General features: G+C 37.8%; 1 protein-coding gene across 1 annotated transcript in view; it reads right to left on the bottom strand.

The window, feature by feature from the left end:
• Positions 1 to 6,781: 6,781 nt before the first annotated feature.
• wnt6b (wingless-type MMTV integration site family, member 6b) overlaps positions 6,782 to 22,838 on the bottom strand; it is a 29,317-nt gene continuing 13,260 nt past the window's right edge. The window contains exons 2-4 of the mRNA XM_007562705.2: positions 20,632 to 20,852; positions 9,230 to 9,534; positions 6,782 to 8,050 (exon numbers count right to left, since the gene is read on the bottom strand). Coding sequence (XP_007562767.1) covers positions 7,589 to 8,050; positions 9,230 to 9,534; positions 20,632 to 20,852 — 988 coding nt within the window. The 3' untranslated portion in view covers positions 6,782 to 7,588. The remainder of the gene's footprint in view (positions 8,051 to 9,229; positions 9,535 to 20,631; positions 20,853 to 22,838) is intronic.

Below are 22,838 nucleotides of genomic sequence, written 5' to 3'. Positions count from 1 at the left end.
TTATTTTAAAGAGTGATTTAATCAATAGTTCAGCTTAAATGCGTCAATAGAAGGCCCAAACTGTTGTGCAATTAATGCTGATGATGAGCGTATGTAAATGTCTGGATGTAAATCTATGAATTTGATTTAGCCCTGCTAAGCTAGTGCCTTTCCATACTGGAAATAAACTGTGCAGTTCAGACAGTATGGAAAGTAGCAGGGTCTGTTACAGACTCTTAGTGAACACAGAGGGAATTTTGTTCTTTGTTCTTGGAGATTGTTGCTCATTTATCTTCAACCCTGTTGGGGAAAAATTGGGAAAAGATGCTTCGTGTGCTCATCACAGTTTGCCCCAACACATGTGCGAGCACTTTGGTGAGCTTTTTTCTGTTCGCTTCATTTCAAGGCTTTTCAAGTGTGTTTTTGCACAAACAGCGATGTTTATTATCTCTGTCCAGGAGTGAAAGAAGCCTGCCCCGTCTTCACACAGGAATGGACCCTGAGCCAAACCAGCCACAGCTGACAACAGCTGCCCTTGGTCTCCCACCAACTTCTGGCAGCAACGGACTCACATCCCTAGATAACAGAGAAAGAGCAGAAAAGTTGGGGTGGAAGATAGAGTTTGATAAATGGTGCAATTTAATGGAGGGCTTTCAATTGAAAGAGAGAAAGAGACAAAATCAAAAGAGAAATGGGGGCTTTTAGGGGTGTTAGAAAAATGAAAGAGGATGAGTAAAAAAAGATACATTGCGAGGTCATCTCTTTGTTTGTCCACCCACCACAATGATGTGGGTCAGCGAGTCTTTCTCAGAGCAGAGAGTGTTGTTTCAGGATGTTGCAACAGTGACAGGTTCCTTTAGGAAACCGCTCACATTTTTCCCACATAGGATTTTTCTAAAATGATTGCAGCAACTTTGCCAAAGTACATTTTAAACTGAAACTACTTTAGCTGGGTTTTATCTGAGAAGCAATTTATCCAGCTTAGCACGCCACTCATGTTCAGGAACAGCCCTGTGCAAGATAAGTCAAGTCCAATCCCAAGACGTGTTTAGGTGTACAGTAAATGACATTTCAGGATCCCGAGGCAAGCACTGCTTAAAAGTTAAAGACGTACCGTCGTGCAGAAAATGGACTATTATGTCTCTAAGCACTGGAAACCTATTTGGGTGGGCTCTGGAACTTAGGCAGCAGCTGAGCCATCACCTCCAGGGCCTGCATTAACTCATAAAGATCACTGTCTCTTCCAAGTGCTCAAGCCAACGTGGAGGTTTTGTACGCGCATTAGTTTGATCGTGTGTGACTTTGAGGAGGTGCGCGTCTGTATTTTTTCGCGATTGAAACAACTTTGAGTGCACTTTTTTTATATGCAAAATACGCAAGATTGCTTCATTTCACAGCTCATGTTAAACATGTTTCACAGTGTGTGTGTGTCGGTCTCTCCCACTCCTGTAATTACAGTCATTGGTATCAGATTAAGCCCCACACAGAGTTGATCTCTAGATGTGCCCTTTGTGTAAGCAACATCTCTCTTCTAGATTGATAAGGCATTGGGGGAGAGTTCAGACAAACAGAGGAGCATTTTAGTGTTAAGTTACTTCAGCTCTCTCTGTCAATGTTTGTTTTTCTTTATATATGTGTATTAAACTCATTTTCCCCTTTTGCTTCGTTTATTTCAGTGCCTTGCAAAAGCCCTCTTACTTCTTGATCATTCGAACAATTTGTCTCGTTAGAAAATCACTCATTTCAATGTATTGCTATGGGATTTTATCTGACAGATCAACACAAAGGAGCACATAATTGTGATTGCAGAAAGAAATGTGTGCAGCTTAGTGTGCAGCACCTTTTACTCTGACACCCCTAAATAAAACAAGTGATTTTGTTGTAGAGAACTTAGTAGTAGAGTTAAGTTATTAAACAAGCTTTCATGTCACTGGGGATTTTGCTTTGTCCTCTAGACATCTATATCATCCAATAGGCCAATGGTACCTTGGGAGGAGCTTCAAACAGCCTCACTTCAGATGGAGGATTCTGCTGATAGGATAACATTCTATCCTTTGACGAAAGTCATTGTTGATAGTCTCTTACAGTATTACCCAGCAAGAAAAACCTGGAAGAAAACATGTGAGAAGTTCACCTTCCAGCATCCCCATAACTCTAAACACAAACCAACAGTTAATGAAACAGTTTCGAGCACAGCGTACTGTTTTAATGGCCCAGTCAAAGTTCAGACATAAATCCAATTGAGAATTTGTTGAAAATGTATGTTCCCATATGTTCTCTATCCAATCGGACTGACTTTGACCTCTTCTTTTAGGAAAATAATTGGAAAAATTGTAACTAAAAGTTGGTAGACACATACCTCAAAAGATGTTTCATATCGGTTTAAAAACATGAAGCATTCCAATAAAACATTTATGAGGCAATTTATTCCTATTGATGCTAATCGTGTCATCATTTCACAAGAAAGACAAATGTTTGTTTTTTTATTGTTTTGTTAAAATCTCTATGAAAACCCTCTTACAACCATCCCATTGTTTTAAGCAGGTAAATACACATTTTATGGTGTAAGCGCACAGAAAACAAAAGCAGACCACCAAGGCTACACTGTGGCTGATAAGCAATGACAAGCCACTATTTGTTTGACCGATTTACTGTCTCCACATAATACTGCACACCCATTTACAGTGGCAACCCTTCATTAATGCTTTGTGTGAGCCAGTGTTTTTATGCAAGCACTTAACAGTCAACATAGGTGGAGACAAAAACTCATCTCTCTTAGGGATGATCGTGCATTCCTCAAAGGGCCACATGGAAAAATACTCCCAGCATGGCCTGGCCACACTCTCCGACAGACTTAAACTCACACACTCACATGCATACACACACACGCACACACACAGGCAGCCATATGCACACAGATGCCGGCAGGCGACTATATTTATACCAACGCTTCAATAAATCTATCCACTCGCTTGTCTATTTTCTCTGGCTTTGACTACGCAACACTCAAAGTTCGTGCAGGTTGAAGCCCGGAGGAGAGGAGTTTGAGAGGCCAGTCAAAGCTAAGTACCCCCTGGCATTTTGCTCTTCTTTTGGCCTTCGTTGCCATGACTTAAGCACAACCCCTGGCCAAAGTGTGACACACCATTGAGCAGAAAATTCCTTGAAAATATGAACTTGTGTCAACTTGTACAGCTCAAACAGAGGCAGGCCTGCTGCCCTCCACCTCACCCATCCTCCATGACCTTGTGTTTTTTCTCATTTCTGCAGCATAAACACTTAAAAACATCTCATTTTGTTGGGTGGCCTGTGAATGTAAAGATCTAGTTTTTAAAATCTGAAAATGGACAACATTTAATAACTGCAGAAATATCTTTTTTATATACAGAAGAGTGTTAGCTATCCAACATGTCTTGGTTATTTCATATCTTCTCATGCTGTTATGCTGGACTTATTCCAAAAAGAATCGGCAGTTTCTTTCTTTACCACTTTCTAGCTGAGCAGATTGAGTTTTGGTGACATTGGATTCTCACATGTCTTTTTGGAGAAAGAAAAAAAGTTAATTATAGCACATTGGTCATAAAATGCTATGATTATGACCACGTTTATAAACTCAGCAACTGTTTAGAAATTCAGGGTTCAACGAGATGCTTCCATCTCCAAACTTCACTGATGAGATCGTGTTCTTAGGCTTGCTAGTTTCCTACTTTTTCCTTGTATTATTTGGATTATTCTAATAGATCTAAAAAAAAAAAAAAAGAAAAAGTTAAGCTGCTTAAATGTTAGACAAAAACTGGTTAAGGGATCCACTGCACAAAGGAGCAATTTGCAGCATTTTTGTCTTGCAGTGAGAAGGTCACAGGTTCAAATCCCAGCCTTGCACCTTTCTGCAAGTAGTCTTGTTTCCTCCCAAAGTCCAGAAACATGGCTGTTGGAATAATTGATCTCTTTAAGTTGTCCTTGTGTGTGTGAGGATGTGTGGGTGTTGTTATACCATGAATAAGTTGCCCAATGAAGGACTGGAAACCAGTTTAGGGTATAACTAGCGACCACTGGTGATGTAAGCGCCACCCTCCACCCCAGCGAGCGATGCACACAATTTGTCCATCTCATTGTGTACTAATACAGGATGTATACCCAAACCTTGCTGTCTGTTGTTTAGCATTGCATATAAATGTTTATCCTTGGTGCCTTGTGTCATCAACCCAATTTACACACTACATAAAAGTAGCAGGGTTTATTTTAAAACCATTATCATAGTCAGTGGTTAGTCTTGTAAATAAACACTACTGGTAATCTTGAATTAAAGTGACATTGACAGTTAATTGACAAAATAGACTTTAATAGCAGGATAATCAATCGTTTGTAACAAAGCTGTTCGTTTTTGGCCCTCCAAAATGGTTCTTTGTGATTCTAACAATATAACTTCAAACCATCATTCAAATATGAGTCATAATACAAACCAATGAGAAGAAAACACAGAAGACACTGACTAATTAATGGCAAAATAATATGAAACATTCACACCAACTTTAGAAACCCTTTATAAAACAAGCTGAAACAATGGGTTCATTATACATTTAATTGTGTACATTGTGTACGTAATAGACCATGAAGGTCTAAATAACATGACATAGTAGGTTTATGAGAAACAGTCTTCTAACGAAACAATCAGCGATTAAACGTGTCCTGTTACGTATGGGAGGTGTGTTTTAGTGACTAGCACATTCTTTATCTACACAGAAGATTATGCTCATAACTGGCCAACTTTTATAGTCGTGGGTAGGTTTTTTTAGTACAGATTCTCACACACAAGCATACAGACACACATACATTATGCACAGTCTCAAAAAACAGCTAACAACCAAAGTGCATTATTTTAATAGCTCTGTAAATCAAATGTAAAATAACCATCAGAAATGATTTCTCGATGCCACAAGATATAGAAAATAGGGGCTTCGCTTTTACTTCTGAGGAAACCACCAACTTTACATGTTTTTTTTTATAAATGTAATGAGTTGTAAGTCTGAGAGATTTTCTTTATTCAAAATGTTTCTGAGAGAGTTGTAGGCGAGAAGATTTTCCACTTGCTTCCAGGTCAAAATGCGCAGGAAAATTATACAAATTTCTTTTGTAATCCTGAATCCTACACCACCTAACACTTGTTTGGTTTGCTTGAGGTTGATCAGTCCTTGCAGGAGAAACATATCAAAAACGTTACTTTTCTAGTCCATAAAGCCTTAAAAAACAAAAGATGCTGAAAGTCAGTCTTGGTTAGACCATTTGATTAACCCCAACACACAAATCCTGCCACATGTACGGATATGTAGATGTTTTTAAATGTTTAGATGGGAATCGATTGTTCTCTCCATTGTCTTTTGAAGAAACTCTTGCTGTAGGTAAAAGAAAATTGTCCTTGTCTCATGTTTCTTGAATTTCTTCACATTTTGTTGTGTTATAGCCACAGAGTCCAAAATGCGTTTTGGGGGATTTTATGGAACAGACCAACACAAACACACTTAAAGTGGAAGAGTTGACAAAGGACGGAAAATAAAACATATTAAAATCTGAAAAAAATGTCATACATTTAAGAACCACTTATCACTGTATTTACAGCTTAAATCATCTTGGTTTTGAGGTATATCTATAACTGCGCACATTTGGAACTGAGATTTTTGCTTATTTTTTGTAATAGCTCAATCTCAGTCAGATTGGAAACTGTTAACAGCAAAAATTTTGTCAGAGATTCTGAATTAGATTTAGGTGTGGACTTTAATTAGACCATTCAAACACACACATAAGCCAAATTTGTGGAGTGAACAACTAATAGATTTTTCTCTCACAAACCTTCAAGGTCTTCACATAAAGACCATCTTTATACTAAAATAACATTTAACTATTTAATAATTAGGAAACCTCTAAAGGCAATTGATGGAATTTAACTTTATTTAGAGGTATCAGAGTAAAGGAAGGTAAATAGAAATACACATCACACAAATAGCAATTGTATTTGTAAAAAAATTGAAAATGCATAATCTTCGTACCATTGTTCCAAATATGTGCAAATATGTGTTGGTTTATCACATAAAATCTCTGCCAAAATACATTAAGTCAATTTTTAAAATTATCAAAAGTGTAAAAGTTCAAGGGGTGTGAATACTTTTGCACTGCAAATACTTAAAGAGAAAAATACATAATCTAAACATAAAAAAAAAAATCTGATAAATGTAGTTTCCAAGTGTCAAATGTGAGTTTTTCTTGTTACTTGTGATTTATAGAAGACAAAAAATGACTACAATGCTAAATACCAGTAATTCTATCAACACATTTATCAATATAAACATAGTAAGTGAATGTCGACATTAATATCCATAATACTTTATGTTTTTATTACCCTACAGCATATTGAAAATAGACCACAACGTCTATGAAGAAATTTAAATAACAGTACAAAACAGACTCTCTACAACCTTGCAAGTTTATATCATAACTCGTGTGGTTCTTTGCCATTTTGCATTGAATAAATCAGAGAAATCATTTTACTGATCCAGACACCTCTTTGGTTCAACAGCTACTTACACTGAGATTTGTTATAAATGTTGTGGAGGGAAGGGATTTGAGCCTGGTTCACACAGCAAGATATTAATGCAAATGTTTGCCCTGATCTTCCACCTTTTGACAATCTTAAAGACTCAGGATATTGTGGTGGCTCTGAAGATAAAATTATGAGATATTTCTGCATTGTGTGGTGTGCTAAGAGTGATCTAGACTGCTTAGAACTGCATTGACCTCAAATCAGGGATGTTCAACATGTTGGGTTGTCTTGGCCCAGTATTCTAACTTGTGATGTAGGGAGTTCCCCCTGGATAAACAGCCTGTTGAATGTGACATGTAGCCAATCAGAACGCAAGCTGACAGAAACACGGAGGAGAATTCAGAATGCAGAAGACGAAGCTGCCACAGTACACCAGCAAGACAGGCGGAAGTTGGACATGTCCTGTTCCATTGTTTTTTTGTTTTTGTTCTCTGTTAAATGTAATCCATAAACTACTGCCATTGGTTCTTCCCAGTCAGCCATGTTTCACGTTTTGAGGGATTTTCCATCTGACATCTGAATGTTTGTGAGTGAAGTCTGTGTGGCGTGTTTGCCGTCTTCTAGTATGCCACACAATGTAGGTCCAAACCTGTTGTTAAGAGGAGTCTCTGAGATTTGAAAATCTCACCATGTGAACCAGTCATTAAACATACCTAGCTATTCAATAATAGACCCTCCATGTATTCTACTTTTTATTTAATGGAAGAGAACATTCTTTGGTCCACAGACAAAAAATAATTGGAACTCCCCCTCATCCCCCCCAAAAAAAGATAGTAGGTAGTTTGAAAAGTTTTCAATTTGTTCAAAACTCATAGAACTCCAACAACAATGTTTTAAATGTCAAATCAAAGGTGTCATGTGTGTTATTTGACTGTAAAAAAATATATATAAAATGGATAACCATAGAAGTCTGCATCTTTTCCTTCTTTCATATCAACAATACAAAAGCAAGAACCTAAAAAGTAACAGAAGTGGTTATAATTAAAATATACGAATACTCTTTACCTCAGTTCATCAGTGACACAGACTAAGCTCTTTTCGCACCATGCACTTTTTACACTGGACAACGCAACACCAATGGAAGCGGCACAGGCAGTTCTCCTCAAACACCACTGTCTCCTCCCTGTAGCCTCGCTCGCAGCACAGCAAGTCACAGCCGCTGATGTCCATGGCCGTGCTGTTGCACATGCGCCCCCTTGTTCCCAGCGAGCCCGTTTTCCGATTTGCAAGGCAAAAGTCTGGAGACTCGTCAGAGTATATCAGATCCTGCTTGTCCGGCGGCTTTATGTTCTGGCCGACGGGTATCAGGGTCTTCCCATCGTTGCCGCCCATCACCTTGGAAGCACCGTTGAAGCGCTCCAGCAGGCGGTCGCCCACTTCACGGAAATGAGGCATCTTTTTCCAGCACGTGCGCAAGGTGCATGAGCCTGACAGTCCGTGGCACTTGCATTCAGTCCGCATGTGGATTTTCACGGCCTAGTGGGAAAAGGTGTGAAAAGAGAAGTGAGGGACGGGAGCCAGGTGAAAAAAAAAAAAAAAAAAAAAAAACCCTCAAGAGAGAAAAACTTCATAAAAAAATAAATAACTTGCACCTCAAATGGAGGTACGCTTGCTTCAGACAAATGACAAATCCACTAAGGAATTTAAAATTTATTATTGTGCTGACATAATATATCACACACAAAGCCATCAGATCACGCAAACACACACACACACACTAGCACACACAAACACTAACTGATAGATAGGTAAGATAAAAGCAGACGCTATTCCAAAGGAATTTTTCCCCACCCCCCTTCCCATCCATGTTGCCTCTGGCCTTCCTACATCTAACAAGCCTTGACAACAGATCATTCACTTATACTGCACATAATTAACCCATCACACACACACACACACGCACACACACACACACACACACACACGCACACACACGCACGCTTACGCACACGCATGCATGGATGCACACATGGAGCCACACATACACACACACACATGCACACCTGTCCGTTTAGGCATATACTCACACACTAACTAAAGGGGTAAAGGTGTATGCATGCATGCACACAAACAGAAATGTGAACGCATCGCAGCACGCTTGTTTCTCAGCCTCTGGGAATTAGTGTGCCTTTTTTTAATGCTCAAAATGGTTTGTCACTAATGCTTTAATTGGACCACATCCCAAAAACCTTTGTCTCCTCCGGTCCTCTGTACTTTCCTTTGAAATTAACTTAGCTGAATGTGGCTCTTGTGCAACATTTTTTCACAAGAAGACAGAACTGCATTAAAAAAAAAAAAAAAAAAACTACCATAGCGATAGTTAATTACTTGTGAAATGAAGATAAATCTCCTTCAGTGACTATGAAAATGGTAAAAAGCTGTTTGCCTTGAAGGCTTAAATGCAAAATATATGGCACGCTCTTCTTTTTTTGTTTCAGAAATCTGATTCTTGTAAAAATATCAGCTTACGGTACTCCACAAATACAGCTACGGGCTGTCTTTCTCTTTTGCATGTTTGAGGAATGAAGGATGGAATCCAAAGAACAGGCAACGTCTTTGAAACATGTGATCAGCGTTAAACACAGTAGCGGTTACAAAGCACGCCACACTAATAATTAAGCGAAAAAAAGAGAAACTTATCAGCGTGTTTCTTACCAGCCTCCCAGCCTCGTTGTTGTGAAGGTTAATGAGTGTCCTGATATCACTTTTCCCTCTCCTCCTCTTGGCATCCATAAACTTTTTGGACATTTCATAACCAAACTCGACATCATCGCCGCAACCGCCCCACTCCCATTTAACCCCGTCCCCAGATGAGGAAGATGAAGGCGGCCTTGGAGGAGCTTTGTTTCTGGTCGCTTCACATCCACATTGAAGGAGTTCTCCCATGCTGCAGGCTTGGGTCACCGCGTGTGTCACCCCTGCCGCTGTGATGGCATAGACGAATGCTGTCTCCCGGATATCTGCAGAACAGGCCACGAGAGAGCAGGTTAGCAGTTTCTGGTTTATGTGCTAAAAGGCAGCTTATCTGGTAATGCTGCACAACATTAAGAAAACGTGGAATATGCAATGATATTGGCATCTGTCGAAAGGGTAGGTGAGAATGAAATAAAACAAGACTGCTGTTTTGGAAGAATGTTAAAAAAAATTCAGAAATAGACTTCAGTTTTTCTTGCATTTATGCTTAAAAAATCATCAAGACACTCAAAGTCATTTTTACAAATCGATCTTGTTTTATCTTCATGCTGCACAGTGGTACAGCTGCAGTTGGTAACACTGTTGTTTTGCAGTGAGACAGTCAGGGTTCGAATCTTAGCCTGGGGTTTTTCTGCAGGGTTGTTGGTTTCTCCAAATTCCTCTGCATGGTTGTTGGTCCTGTGTGATGGACACGGTGTTCTAGATAGATGGATCTTAATCATTTAGAACGCAATTATTTTTTTTTTTATTTCAGTATTTGCATTATATGTGCATATATTCATTACAGCCAAAGCAATATATTTCTTTTTTTTTATTCTACACATTTGCAAATGCTAAATTTATCAGGAATAAAAATATTACATAACACCAATAAAAACATTTTTATCATACAATTGTTCTTTCCTGGCAATGTTGTGACCAATAAATCAGAATCAGATTTATTCACCAGGCTTATACACACAGAAAAGGAATTTGACTGGTTTCACTTTGCTCTGGCTGACAACAGCTGAACAGTTTTTCATTAAACAGTCCCTTACACTTCCCACAAGAAGAAGATCAGCGCCAAAGTGTATTTAAGCGCACTAGGGAAAAGCATACTGCAGGGAATAAAGTGCTGTAGGAAAAGTTGTGAGCAACAGGGATAACCACAGCCTGGAGAGGACTGTGAACCAAAACCTATTCAAGAGTCTAGTAGAGGTCAACAAGGCATGGGCTGCAGCTGGAGTCAGTACTTCAACACCTGCAACACAAGGATGTATCCAAGACATGGGCAACAACTGTTGCATTCCTTGATTTGCACTGTTTATTTTTTTAATAATAAAAGTACAGCTTGGAAATCAAGGTCTCATGATGGGAATTTTAGAGCATTTCCTTCTGCTGGCAAGCTTGATGGAGATCACCTTCCAACACAGCTAAAGTACCAATAGCCTCCTGACTACCAGTAGTTCATTTTTGTCCTCTGTAGAGGACATTTCTAAACTTGAATATCTCCCACCCCCTGCATTCTACTGAATTAATTCCTTTTGGTATCTGGAGAGGACATTTAGGGCTTTTCAATGATACCACATGTGAAGGGGTGGGACTTTTGTACGTACCTTTTTCTAATTCATAAACATGACGTTCATCAGTAATAACACATTTTATGGGAAGACACAAAGTAAGTGCATAAAACCTTTTATTACCTTACAAAGACTGTGGGATTTAAAAAAATGGTGATTGAACAATATTGTTTGTTCTGGTAGTCAGGGGGATAGAAGAAGCTAACACATCCACAGGCTGATTGCCTCCATGCCATGCTGTGTTGATGCAGTATTTTACGCAAATGAAGACCCAACCAATTTTAAGTGAATACCTCTCAGCAGGCTGACATTTTCTTTGTCTAAATTTAAGTCAGTTTTTATATAATAAGTCTATCTATTATTTGGGTTTGTGTTAAAATAAATTAAGCTTAAATGGCAGTCTAATTTATTTGACTTTATTTATTTTTTTTTTTTTTCAGGGGGACTGGGCGTTAACCAAAATAAAGACTGAAATGGTCTTTTATTAATTCATTATACATTATAAGAAAAAATGATATAATTTTATTAACTTTTAATCTAACAAATCAAGACATTCCTTCCACTCCAGTCATTCATGGAACATGATAAAAGCACTTTCCCTTAAAGCCTGGTTCATAGCTAAAGTCTCTAGCATCAATGGATTTGTGGCACTATGAGGACAGCTGTTTCCTTCTAATACACATATATTCACACACTCGTACTTTTAGGAACACCACAACTGGTGGTTTATTTTGAGTGCAGAGCTTAACACTCCCTGCTGAAAGAATGTTCAACTACAACTGCAAATTGATCGTGTGTCTGCCTCAGTGGCTTTAGCATCATCTCCCTCCTCAGCTCAACACGTCATTAGCCACGGTTATTGAAGCTATTGTTATTCTCTTGACAACAAAATACCAGCCATATTTATCTTGCTGTACAGGAAGGTCCCACAGTCCCTCTGCAGTCCGTTTGCAGACAGTTTTACTCGTGATGGAAGGATTTTTAATAGAAAAATGCTATTAAAATTACAATGACAATAATAACAGTAACAGCCAAACCAAATAAAGCAAGCAAATGGTTCCCCATAATACTAGATGAAGTCCATCGGAGATGCTTGAATAATATGTTGTTTTGTAATCATCATAAATATACAGGGCTTTTCCCAGAAAATTTGCTAAGCACGGTGGAGGAGGCGATAATGTCCAGCATTGGCCAACCTTGAGGAAATGTTTTAAAATGACTGGGTAATTGTGTGCTTTGGAAGACATTATTGACAATAAACACCAACTTCAGTGTCTTGAGGAAGGCAAGCACAAAATAAATACAAGTAAAATAAGAAATATTAATGATTTCGACTTTGGTTAAATGCTAATTCACTAATCAGCGAATACTTAAACGAGCTATATAACGCTGGTGTCACTGAAAAGTAAAATAAACAATATGAAATGTTACCTAACATGGACAATGATATTTGTATGCTTAACTAGATATTCTAAATTCAAGTAGTTATTGTATTATGCCTTCTTGTGTTTTACTTAATCCTACTGTTTTGTAATAATGTCTGCTGCTTGGTGAAGTATTCTGATTTGCTCATTGTGTTTGGTTGTTATGCATCTAAGTAAATGCAGTGATTGTAAGGAATACTCTGATACGTGGCTCTTAGCTTGAAAACAGAAAATTAATCATGAGGTAATTTGCATAACTGTAGAACTTGACAACACGACGGAAGGCAAATCAGCCACTTAATTCAAGATTTCAGAAACAAGGCGAAGAACCAGAAGAAGATCCAGGAATAAAATATTCAAGGCACCCTGGAGGCCTGGAGTTTGACAACCCTAGTTTAGAATAAGTATTAGCTGAAAATGAATTGCAGCTAATAAACACAAATAGTGCCAATAGACTCCACCATAGAACAATAACTGCCTAGTGTGGAGACAAGTGAATGTCTTTTATTTGTTGGCGATGGAACAGACCAATCGAGCAGTCACCGTCGTCAACAATGCCAGCTTCATATCACATGACTCTGTGAATGGGATTCATTATGAATTACACACACAGACACACAGACACACACACACACACACACACACACACACACACACACACAGAAAGAATTGGCGGCGAGCTATGAAACGTGCACACCCCCTGCATGCCTTGATATCAATAACAGCTGCGGACCATGATACCCTGAGATGTTTCCAGTGTCGACAAATTTGTGTTTGTGCGCACACGCATGTCATTTTGAAAACAGCTATTCTAAGTAAGGCATTTAACCTTTCCAACAGGTCAGCTGCTCCTCTGTTTATCTGGAATTTTTATCTTGCCTTTTATTCTTGTTTGGAGCTGGCTGCAAATTGTAAATCAACGGTTTGTTCCAGCGTAAATATATAACACGTGTGTAGCAAAATGTATACGATTTTGTGTGAGTATTGTGTTTATCCCTTCGTTGCCATTAAACTAAACCCCACCTTGCTGCTATACAGCAAAACAGGGCTGAGACTTTCAGGAGCTGCAAGATACTGAAATCAAGATATGTCATCTCACAAACATCCCAGTGGGTTTACCATCAGAACACAGCTCATTATTAGAACAATATGTTGATAGCAACCCAAGGAGTGTCCACACAGGAAAAAAGTCAGTCCAGATGTCCTTGAGGCGCACTTTAGAAACATTTTAAATAGAAAGTTGTCAATTGAATGTATGTTTTATTTAACACATGCAAATTGTCAGTCATTTTCTCTAATAATTACTCAGGTTTCTTGCGATTTGTTTTTGTCATCTCACTAAAACTGAAAGGAAGGGAAGTACAAAGAACACACAGTGAGTAGACATAAAAACATGCAATGAGTGGAAGGACTGAAGAAATAAAGAAGGAAGCGGAAAATAGGCTATCAAAAATCTGATGATTTGAGGCACCCTGTTTCACATTTTCCTTGCAGACATGAATTCCAAACAAATTCTCTGCCATGGTGGGTGTCTGGGCCTGCCTATGTCTGCTTCTAATTCCATGCAGCCCTTCTGCAGCATTTAGCACATATTCATCAAATCATGTTTCAACTTTTTAGGCAACAACATAAGGATCATTAGGAGTGAAAAAATGATCACTGAGAAGGAAGAAAAAAGAGAGTATAAACAGCAGCAAGAATTATGATCATCTCTGACAAAGAAAGATATTCAAGATATGGAATTGACTCTAACAACCTAAAGACTGCAATATACGGAGTTTTGTTCAAAGTATTTCTACTTTGCAATCGTTGCTACGTTTCTGTTTCTGAGTTTTATTTTGGAACGTTTAGTGTCAGACAGGGTGGTCAGTAGTAGAAGCAAGCCCCCGGGGGCCTGTATTCTCACTGTTTCTCTTCACTCAATACATCCGAGACTTTCAGCACAAGGCAGAGTCTTGAAATCTGCAGAAGTGAGGAAGAACAGAGCTGTGTTGTCCAGCTTAACAAACTACTTTGTAGCATGGTTTGTGAACAATGACCTCAGCATAAACATGAGCTGGCTAAAAGGAAATAATAATCAGAATATTATCTAAGGAGAAGTGGTGCAGCTGGATTACAGATATGTAGTTGTTCACATGGTCCGCAGATTGGCCTGGAAATACAACCCTTATGTTGTTTACCAGCAAAGACAGAGGAGATTCTAGTTGTTAAGGAGGTTTAGGTCATTGCACGTTTTCAGTAAGTCCCTTTTAAGAGAGAGCAGATTTCTTTGATAGCTTTTTTGGTGCAACAATATCAAAGCTACATTTAAAATAAAACTTTAATATAATGGGAATGAAACAGAAAGAGAAACGGGATGAAAGAATAACCTTCCTCTATGTTCTATAATGATCACATGGTCACTGTACAAAAAACTGAGTGACGGATGGAGTTTCTTCGACAGTGGAACCTTCAGCTCCACTGCAATAGTAACAAACAAGGGTCCTTCCACATATAATACATTTCGATGAAGGAGAGTTAAAAAAATTGCTACCCTAACAGAGCAACACATCAGAAAATCTCACATGATATACATTGATAGTGCTGGATTATATAGGAATATCAAAGTGAAAAGGGCTGTGCAGTCATGTTTAGATTCAGATTTTTATTTGTTAAAGAAATGCATAAACAAACAAGGCAGCACATTATTTCACTGCCTTCGTTTAGCTTACAACATAAAATATTTATTAAATAAATTGACATTTGTGGTTGAAATGTGACAAAATGAGAAAATATGTTTGGATGGCAGAGTATTTTCACTTTATGAAATAGAATTGTCATCACACTATATAGTACAAAATATTGTAAAAAAAAATAATAATAATTCCACAGTTTACATTTACATCCTCTCTCTGTGACTGGCCTAGAGCCCCAAATATATGCTTATCTTTGCCTTTTTCAGTAGAACAAATAAGAAAAATGCAAATCATTATTTCCGGTTTAGGTGTGCAAATTCTGTATTCACACAAAGAAAGATGTTTTTAAACGACAAAGAGGTCTAATGTTCTAGAAATCATAACTTCTAACTTTATTTTCTAACTTTAGATCTGCCTGCAAGTTCAATGCATCTTGTGTGCTGAACTTCCTCTCTGTTTGACTTTGTCTTTCTCAGACTGTAATTAGTGCTCTATATGAGAGCTGATATCTGATTTAGCTCAGGATATCACCTCTGACACATGATGGCAATGGTAAAAACTTAAATCCTACCAAAGTGGTCACAGTTTGCATCGCTGGTTATTTTTCCAGACTGCAAAACAACCAAGCACAGCAGAATTAACTCTGAAAAGTCAAGTGGTGTTTACTTCTGTGAAAATTATCTTAACATCTACTGATTATAGATGTGAAATCCTTGACATGATTATATCTGTGCAACCACTGTACAGTCCCAGGAAAGTTTATTTATTTATTTTGCAACAGACTCTCACACAGTCTATCGTGATGTTCAAAGAAGAACCACAGCATCCCTTATGTGATTACCAGCATCATTTTATGCTGGCTCATTCACGCCACAAGTCAAGTCTTCATCTGGATGTTTATCTTATCAGCCGAGATCAAAGAAAAGACAAAAAAAAAGGATTTTTTTTCCTGAAAGGTTCATGTCCAGAAAAAATAAATTCTTGATTTAGATGCAAAATGAGGTCTTGTGTCTACCTGTTCGCTCATTCTTCTACACATTTCCTGCAATACAGGTGTGAAATTGTCCTAAGCAATGTTGTGAAATCACCTAAAACCCTTATTATGTACGCATACACAACTCCAGACCTCACACGTTTCAACCCCGTACACTTAACTTCTCCCTGCCAGCTTTTGCGCAAGTTAAAAAGTAAACATTTGCATCTTGGCACATGAGTGTGCAATGGCTCTTCTTAATTCCACTACAGTTGGTAATGTGATCCGTCCGTTATCAGCGTGATCATCACAAACGTCACAAGGAATGAAATGCGCACAGATAGTCATGCTGGTTGCACAATTATCACTTCATTATCACTCCAATCTCATCACTCCATTAACACTGTATGGTTGTTTCAGTCTTATAAATATGCTATAACACAAAAGTCACATTACTTAGTAATGTGTAACAAAAAAAAAAAAACATGTTTCTGGAAAAGGTTATCTAATAAACACTCAGACATAACAACTAATGCAAAGTTTATGTTTATGGAAAGTTTGGATTCCAACTGAATAGAGTTAGATTTTTATCAAACTATCACACAAAAAAAGTTATATTTTTCCAAACATCTTTTGCAAGGCAGAACTAAAATATAAAGTTTAGCTCTTATAGGCAATTTTTATAGATAAGTCCATAAAAACAACAAAAATACAAGCATATACATGTTGCTTGATGATCAATAAAGTTTGAGACTTGCATATAATTCAGGTACAACAATTAGTATCAGATCAGTTATCAAAGATTCATGTCAGATTACTGTACTAGACTCAATTCTCAATACCTGTTGTTGATCTGCTTTCTGCTATAATGCCCGCTGCAGCTCCTCGTAGCCAATATTTAATCAAATTTACGTGTACACTATTTGCAAAATGGCATTATAGATAGCAGTTAGGAGAAATATATTTCCTTTAACCAAAGCGTTTTTCAAATGTAATAATGTTGTTCAAAATGAAAGACTGTATTGGCTACTGCAGCTTCCTGTCTTTCTGTGTCACATAACCTACTTTCCACTCTGGAGCCCATAGATATATTTTATCCATGTATGGGAAACAATAGTAATTTATATCTGATAGAGTTCAAAGAAAAGCATTCAGTACATGCAGTTTGGCTTGATTTTTCAATTAAATGATATTTAGCATCTATGTGATTAACAATCCAAAGTGAACATAACATTAACATAACATAAAAAGTTATCATTGGCATAAACTGCAAGGATTTTTGTTTCTTTTTTAAAAAATTAGAATAGTTTTAATATAGAAGTCCATTTTGGTCTGGGTCCCTCTTGGACCAGCCATTACTTTCAACTTCCAGAGTCAACAAATTTGGATTTATACTAAATAAAGAGATCAAAATTATTAACTACTTCTATTAAAGCTACTGATTTTCCAGGCATTTACACAAAACTGGCTTTAAAGAAGCATCAGACCGGGACTAGGTGTTAGCAAAAACTGACACAGACTGATTAAAAAAAACAAAAAAAACAACAACCTCCTTATCAGGACATTGCTAACCACACCCATATGTGAAAACAACATAATGACTTCAGCTTCCTTTGTCTAAAGCTAAACTACAGGATTTCCTAATCTTTCTTAGAAGATGCATCATATAGAAGCTACACAATTTAAAATGGAAAAGTATTTAGAGTGCAAAACTCCCGCATTGAAATTCTAGCAAATTATCAATTTGTCTTAAGACGAAACAACTCAGAGTGTGGTATTTTTGTCAAAAAGAATCAAGTGGTTAACATATTTCAACACCTCATGGATACAAAAAAATGCACAAAAATCTGAAAAGTGTGTCACAACAGAGCCAGCAGAAGTGTAGTACCAGCATATCAGAGCAAAATCTGTAAAAAGATGTCAATGAGGTTAAGTAAACCACTTAGAACGAATAAATACAGAGGCGCTTTTTATTTTGACATTTATTGGTACCAGCCTATGATAAACAACCATCAAGGGCAAATCCAGGTAATTGAGGACAAAAGCTTCAAAACAGAAGAGAGCTTTGGCTTCCTTTATAGACAGGCAGGAATTTATGATTAATTGTCTTCAACTGGTAGATTCTTGCCCCCTTTCCCCTTCTCGTCTTCAGTCTCTTTCTCAGTGTATCTTTGAATCTATAACTCCTCCATTCTTTCTATTTCATAAATACTAACACTAATGGTGCTGCAGTAGACATAGTAGACAGAGAAACAATAATTTAAACCAACTAAATTAATTTTCTTTTTTTTTGTTTGTTTGTTTTTACCAGAAAGGTAGTGAAAATATTTACTTTCTTTTTAGAAAAATGCATTTATTTTCTTGTTAAGTAACAAATTAAAGGTTTCCAAAAGAACAAATGATAAGATTTTGACAGCTGACAGATATGGTTTTGACTGGTTTAATATAGCATGTGAAATGAATTAGAAAAAAGCCACCTTTGTAACATCAAGGAACGATAAGAACAAAATGGGTTTTGTGACATGTTTGGCACATTTTTGGCAGTCTAAATTAATATTAAATTCCACGTTTGCTAACTCAACACAACGATCACAAGGTCGTCTGTAATCTCAGTTAAACACGAGACACGCAGCTCTCGAAGAATCCAATCACACAACAGAAAAACCAACGCAGTAATTGCCAAGGACCCAGCGGTGACCCTGCGTCAGTTATATTAGAGACTTCAAAGAGCCGGAGCACGATGTTAAGAGATCCTAAAGGAGATGATAGGAAAAAGGAATCTTAGGTAATCTTTTCAAGCGTGCCCAATCTGATGAAGAGGAGATTCAGTCAAGTGTGAATATGTCTGGTCAGAAATACAACAGCTGCCCTTGTCTGTTGGAGTACTGTCAGAAAAGGACCTGACCTCAAGCGGATGGAAACTGAAATCTCAAGGTACTGGTGAATAAAAACCGAAGGAAAAAATGAATAAAGTTGTGTTGACGTTATGCATTTTCACTGTCCAGTAAATTTCTGGCCTAAATTAAACTGCTTAATGCAATATATTTAAAGCTGTATTGGTCAAACAGGGATCTCCTGTTGCAAAAGCTACATCACCCTCTCCTTCCATTACAGCTTATGCTCATATCAGACCTTACTACATTGTAAAAAAAAACAAAACCTCCCAGATGTTCTCTGCAGCGTCACTGTGGTACAAGTGTTTTTATCTTTTGTAGACTAGGATATCAACTCCCGGGAGGTAATCATAGATTGATTAGGAATTGGTATTGCAATTCATATGCCTTTACATCACCAAGAGCTTGATAGTCGTGCATTGAACTATTTTTGGTGATAGGTTTTCGTTGTAGATTGAGAATGCAGTCAGGGATGGAAAGACTGGGATGTCTTGCACAAGTAAATCGTTACCAATCATTAAAAGGCCACAACTACGCTAATCAGATTTACTTAAACCTACAATTATGCTTGATCTACTCTCAGCAGACTGATAATTATTTTCAGAAGCCGGCATTTCTTCTGTGGTGGGCTGTTATAGCTAAAGCACAAGTGGAGTAAGGATTTTCTTTCTGCATGGAGCTAACTTTACAGGTGAAAAAGACACACTTGCAGACCTTTCAGTGATCCCTTCAAAATGTCATTCTTCAGCCCCGATTGTTTCGATTCCAGACATGTTGCTTGATGGGAAATAATCCACTATTCGAAGGAATAATCCAGTTTCCCTTTGGGTGCAGAAGAGCAATCTTAAGCCAAATATTAAACTTTGTCTGATTAAAAGTGCAACCACAAATAGTTCAACAATTAGTCATGTCTGGAAATGCCTGAGCATTGCAATCACATGTGTGATTGCTGTAACAAGCACAAAAGGAAGAATGTATCAACACTGCTAACTAATTCCTTTAAAAATTTATACAGCTCACTAAACTTCAACAAACCACTTTACGGGATCTGCTGCAATAACACTGTAAGTAGCTAATGTAATCAATCATACAGCAATACCGCCCAGAATAAGGTGGACTCAGAAACCTCCCATGTATACACAGGAAAATTCTGCGTATTGTGACAACCTTAAGGATTCCTTCAAATGACGACATGATACCTGTGATGGCAGCTTTATGTTAGAATTGGCAAGTGACATACTGGGAGTGCTGCTGCATCATGATTGCCATCACTCTGAAATTAGGTTTTTTGCAACATGGAAACTGTCACTGAGGTCGTAGGACTGTCTTCATCTGGAGTGAACGGGAGTCTTGCCAAAAGCAAATGACAAAAAATGAATCATCTAGTTCAAAGCAGTTCATAACCTGGTCTCCATTTCAAAATGTTTTAGAAACATGTTTCCCTGACTTTCTTTGTGCTTCCCACCTTCTTACCCAGATGCTGTTTGCCAGGATCTGACATTTTTCAGAAGTGGGATACATAACGTTCAACAATTTTTCAAACCCTCGGACGAAGACAAAAGATTTGGAAAAGGGACGTCTAAATACACATTCCACATTTTGTTTACCATAAGATTAATAGAAATGTAGTGCAGGTGCCCAAAATGTTTTCAAACAGCAGGGATTTTGCCTGAAGAGTAAAAACGAAATCACTTCTTTATAAAACTGCAAGTGAAACTAATGAAACCGCTAATTGGTGTAAACATTTCACAGATACTACCGTTGAACACATCAAACAAAACGAAACGCAAAACTGTTTTTCATCATGTAATCAAATGAGACACTCCCTCTTCACTCACCTTGCTGTAGTACTTTGCCAAAGTATTTGTTGTGGCTTGTGCAATTCCACCTGCGGTACCTGAACTGGTACTGGCACTCTCTGACGCCCAGCCTCGCTCCTTTGGCCACCTCGCTGACGATTTCTGGTTGAGTCTGGCACAACTCGGCCTGCTTCCCTGCCAGGCGCTTCGCCTTCCTGCATATGCTGTTGGGGTCCATGACCAAGGGGCTTCCCACTGCCCTGCAAAAGTTGTAACCATGTTAGGAAAAAAAAAAAAAAACAAAAACGTGGATATCTGAGCAAGATATACAACAACATTCTCATAGTTCTTTTGAGATAGAAATCAATCAGTAGCCGCCACAAACCCACACTAATTAAGTTTTCTTTTTTTTTTCCTCCAGAGCCTGTCAGCTCCATGCACCGCATCTCGGCTGTGGCTACAATGGAGCTCTTGAATGAGAACGTGGGAGACAACAGCACACAGTTTCCCAGAAGCATCTCTGCTTTGATATCAGATAATATTTTTTGCTGTTGGATTGCATGTGGAAGAACTGTGTGGTCCTTAGAAAGTTGCAAGTCACATAGTTGGACACCTCTCAACAGAAGGGCCGTATTAATGCTGCTTAAGTGGGTTCTGGCAAACCAGAAGGCAGGCATTTTAGATTTCCAGACGACAGAGAATTTTGAGTCGTTGTTCTGGCAGTTAGGAGCTCTACCACTTGAACCACACATATCCACTAACTCACCCCGCTTTTAAAACGTTCGTAGCTCAGGCCTTCTCAATCAAAAGTATACATACTTTATCACGGATGCAAAAAAAAAAATCTCATGAAGCAAAAATAAATAGAGTTGACTTCATGTAGAGTAAATATTTGAAATGTTAACACATATATAGATTCATCATTGTATAAATACCTCTCCAGACCTCCTAGAAAGCTATGACAGATGAGTGTATATAATATAGATAAATAGTTTATCCTAACTCTTAATGGGGAAAAGAGGCTTGGATTAAATATTTCAAAATACTGCCAGGATCTGGGGCATCATTTTTGGCATTAAAAAAAGGAGAATCCTGACTGCTTAGTGCATGCAAAACAACTTTTCTCACAGCATCTCATCTTACTTCATGTCACACAATTTTAATTCTTTCACCTGAGTAAGCATCATCAAAACCTTCATCACTCGAAGCAGGCAGGGGAAGAGAAAGTGAGGGTAAAAAATAGCTCTACCTCACAGTTTTTCATTCAGCCTTGTCCTTGTTAATCGCACCTCCTGATATCATTCATCTGCCTTGAGAGTTTGTTTTAAGAAGCAGAGCAAACACTCTCGCCAGTCCTCTCCCCTGGCGGTCTCATGCTCGGCGAGACGTGTGTACACGCAGACACACACATGCACACAGTTGCACGTTTCCAACAAATAATACGACAAGCTGACATGTCAGGGGGATGACAGAATGAAAACACCTTCCGTAGAAAAGCTTGGGCTAGCCTTGTTTTCATGCAGTCATGTTGAGAAAAAAGCAGGCATGGAGATCGACTGATCAAATACACTCCCTTGCTGAAATATTCTTACCCCTTGAGATTGTTCACGTCTTGTCATATAATAACATTAGCCCCAGTGGATTTTATTTGAATGTTATGTAATAGAAAAACACAAAGTTGCACCTTAATGGATGTTGGAAGGAAAGTTTATATATATATACTGCTCAAAAAAATAAAGGGAACATTTCACTTTAATTTTGTGTGTGGCTCCAAATCCAGGCCTCCATTGGTTAATAAATTTGATTTCCATTCATGATTTTTGTGTGATTTTGTTGTCAGCACATTCAACTTTGTACAGAACAAAGTATTCAATGAGAATATTTCATTCATTCAGATCTAGGATGTGTTATTTGAGTGTTCCCTTTATTTTTTTGAGCAGTGTATTTGAATCACAATACATATCAACTCAAAACACTTCACAAAATCAACATGTATAACTTTTATAGACAGATTTATTATTCAATAAGTTTAATTCTTTGCATCATCCTTGTGTCAATATAAATTAATTTCTGAACATTCAGTGAAAGTATGGAAACACAATATGAACCCAGATACAACCAACCTTTTGCATAAACTTTATACAATCATCTTCTCTAGCCTGAATCCAGGCATGTGTTTTTACTAGTTTATTTATTGTACTCATTTTTTTAAAAAAATGTCTTCATATTGTTTCTGTATTTGTGCA

The sequence above is a fragment of the Poecilia formosa genome, unplaced genomic scaffold, assembly GCF_000485575.1.
Source record: "Poecilia formosa unplaced genomic scaffold, Poecilia_formosa-5.1.2 Scaffold140, whole genome shotgun sequence".
Classification (NCBI taxonomy): Eukaryota; Metazoa; Chordata; class Actinopteri; order Cyprinodontiformes; family Poeciliidae; genus Poecilia; species Poecilia formosa.
The sequence above is the reverse complement of the archived record's forward strand: the minus strand, read 5'-3'. Positions and strand labels throughout refer to the sequence as shown.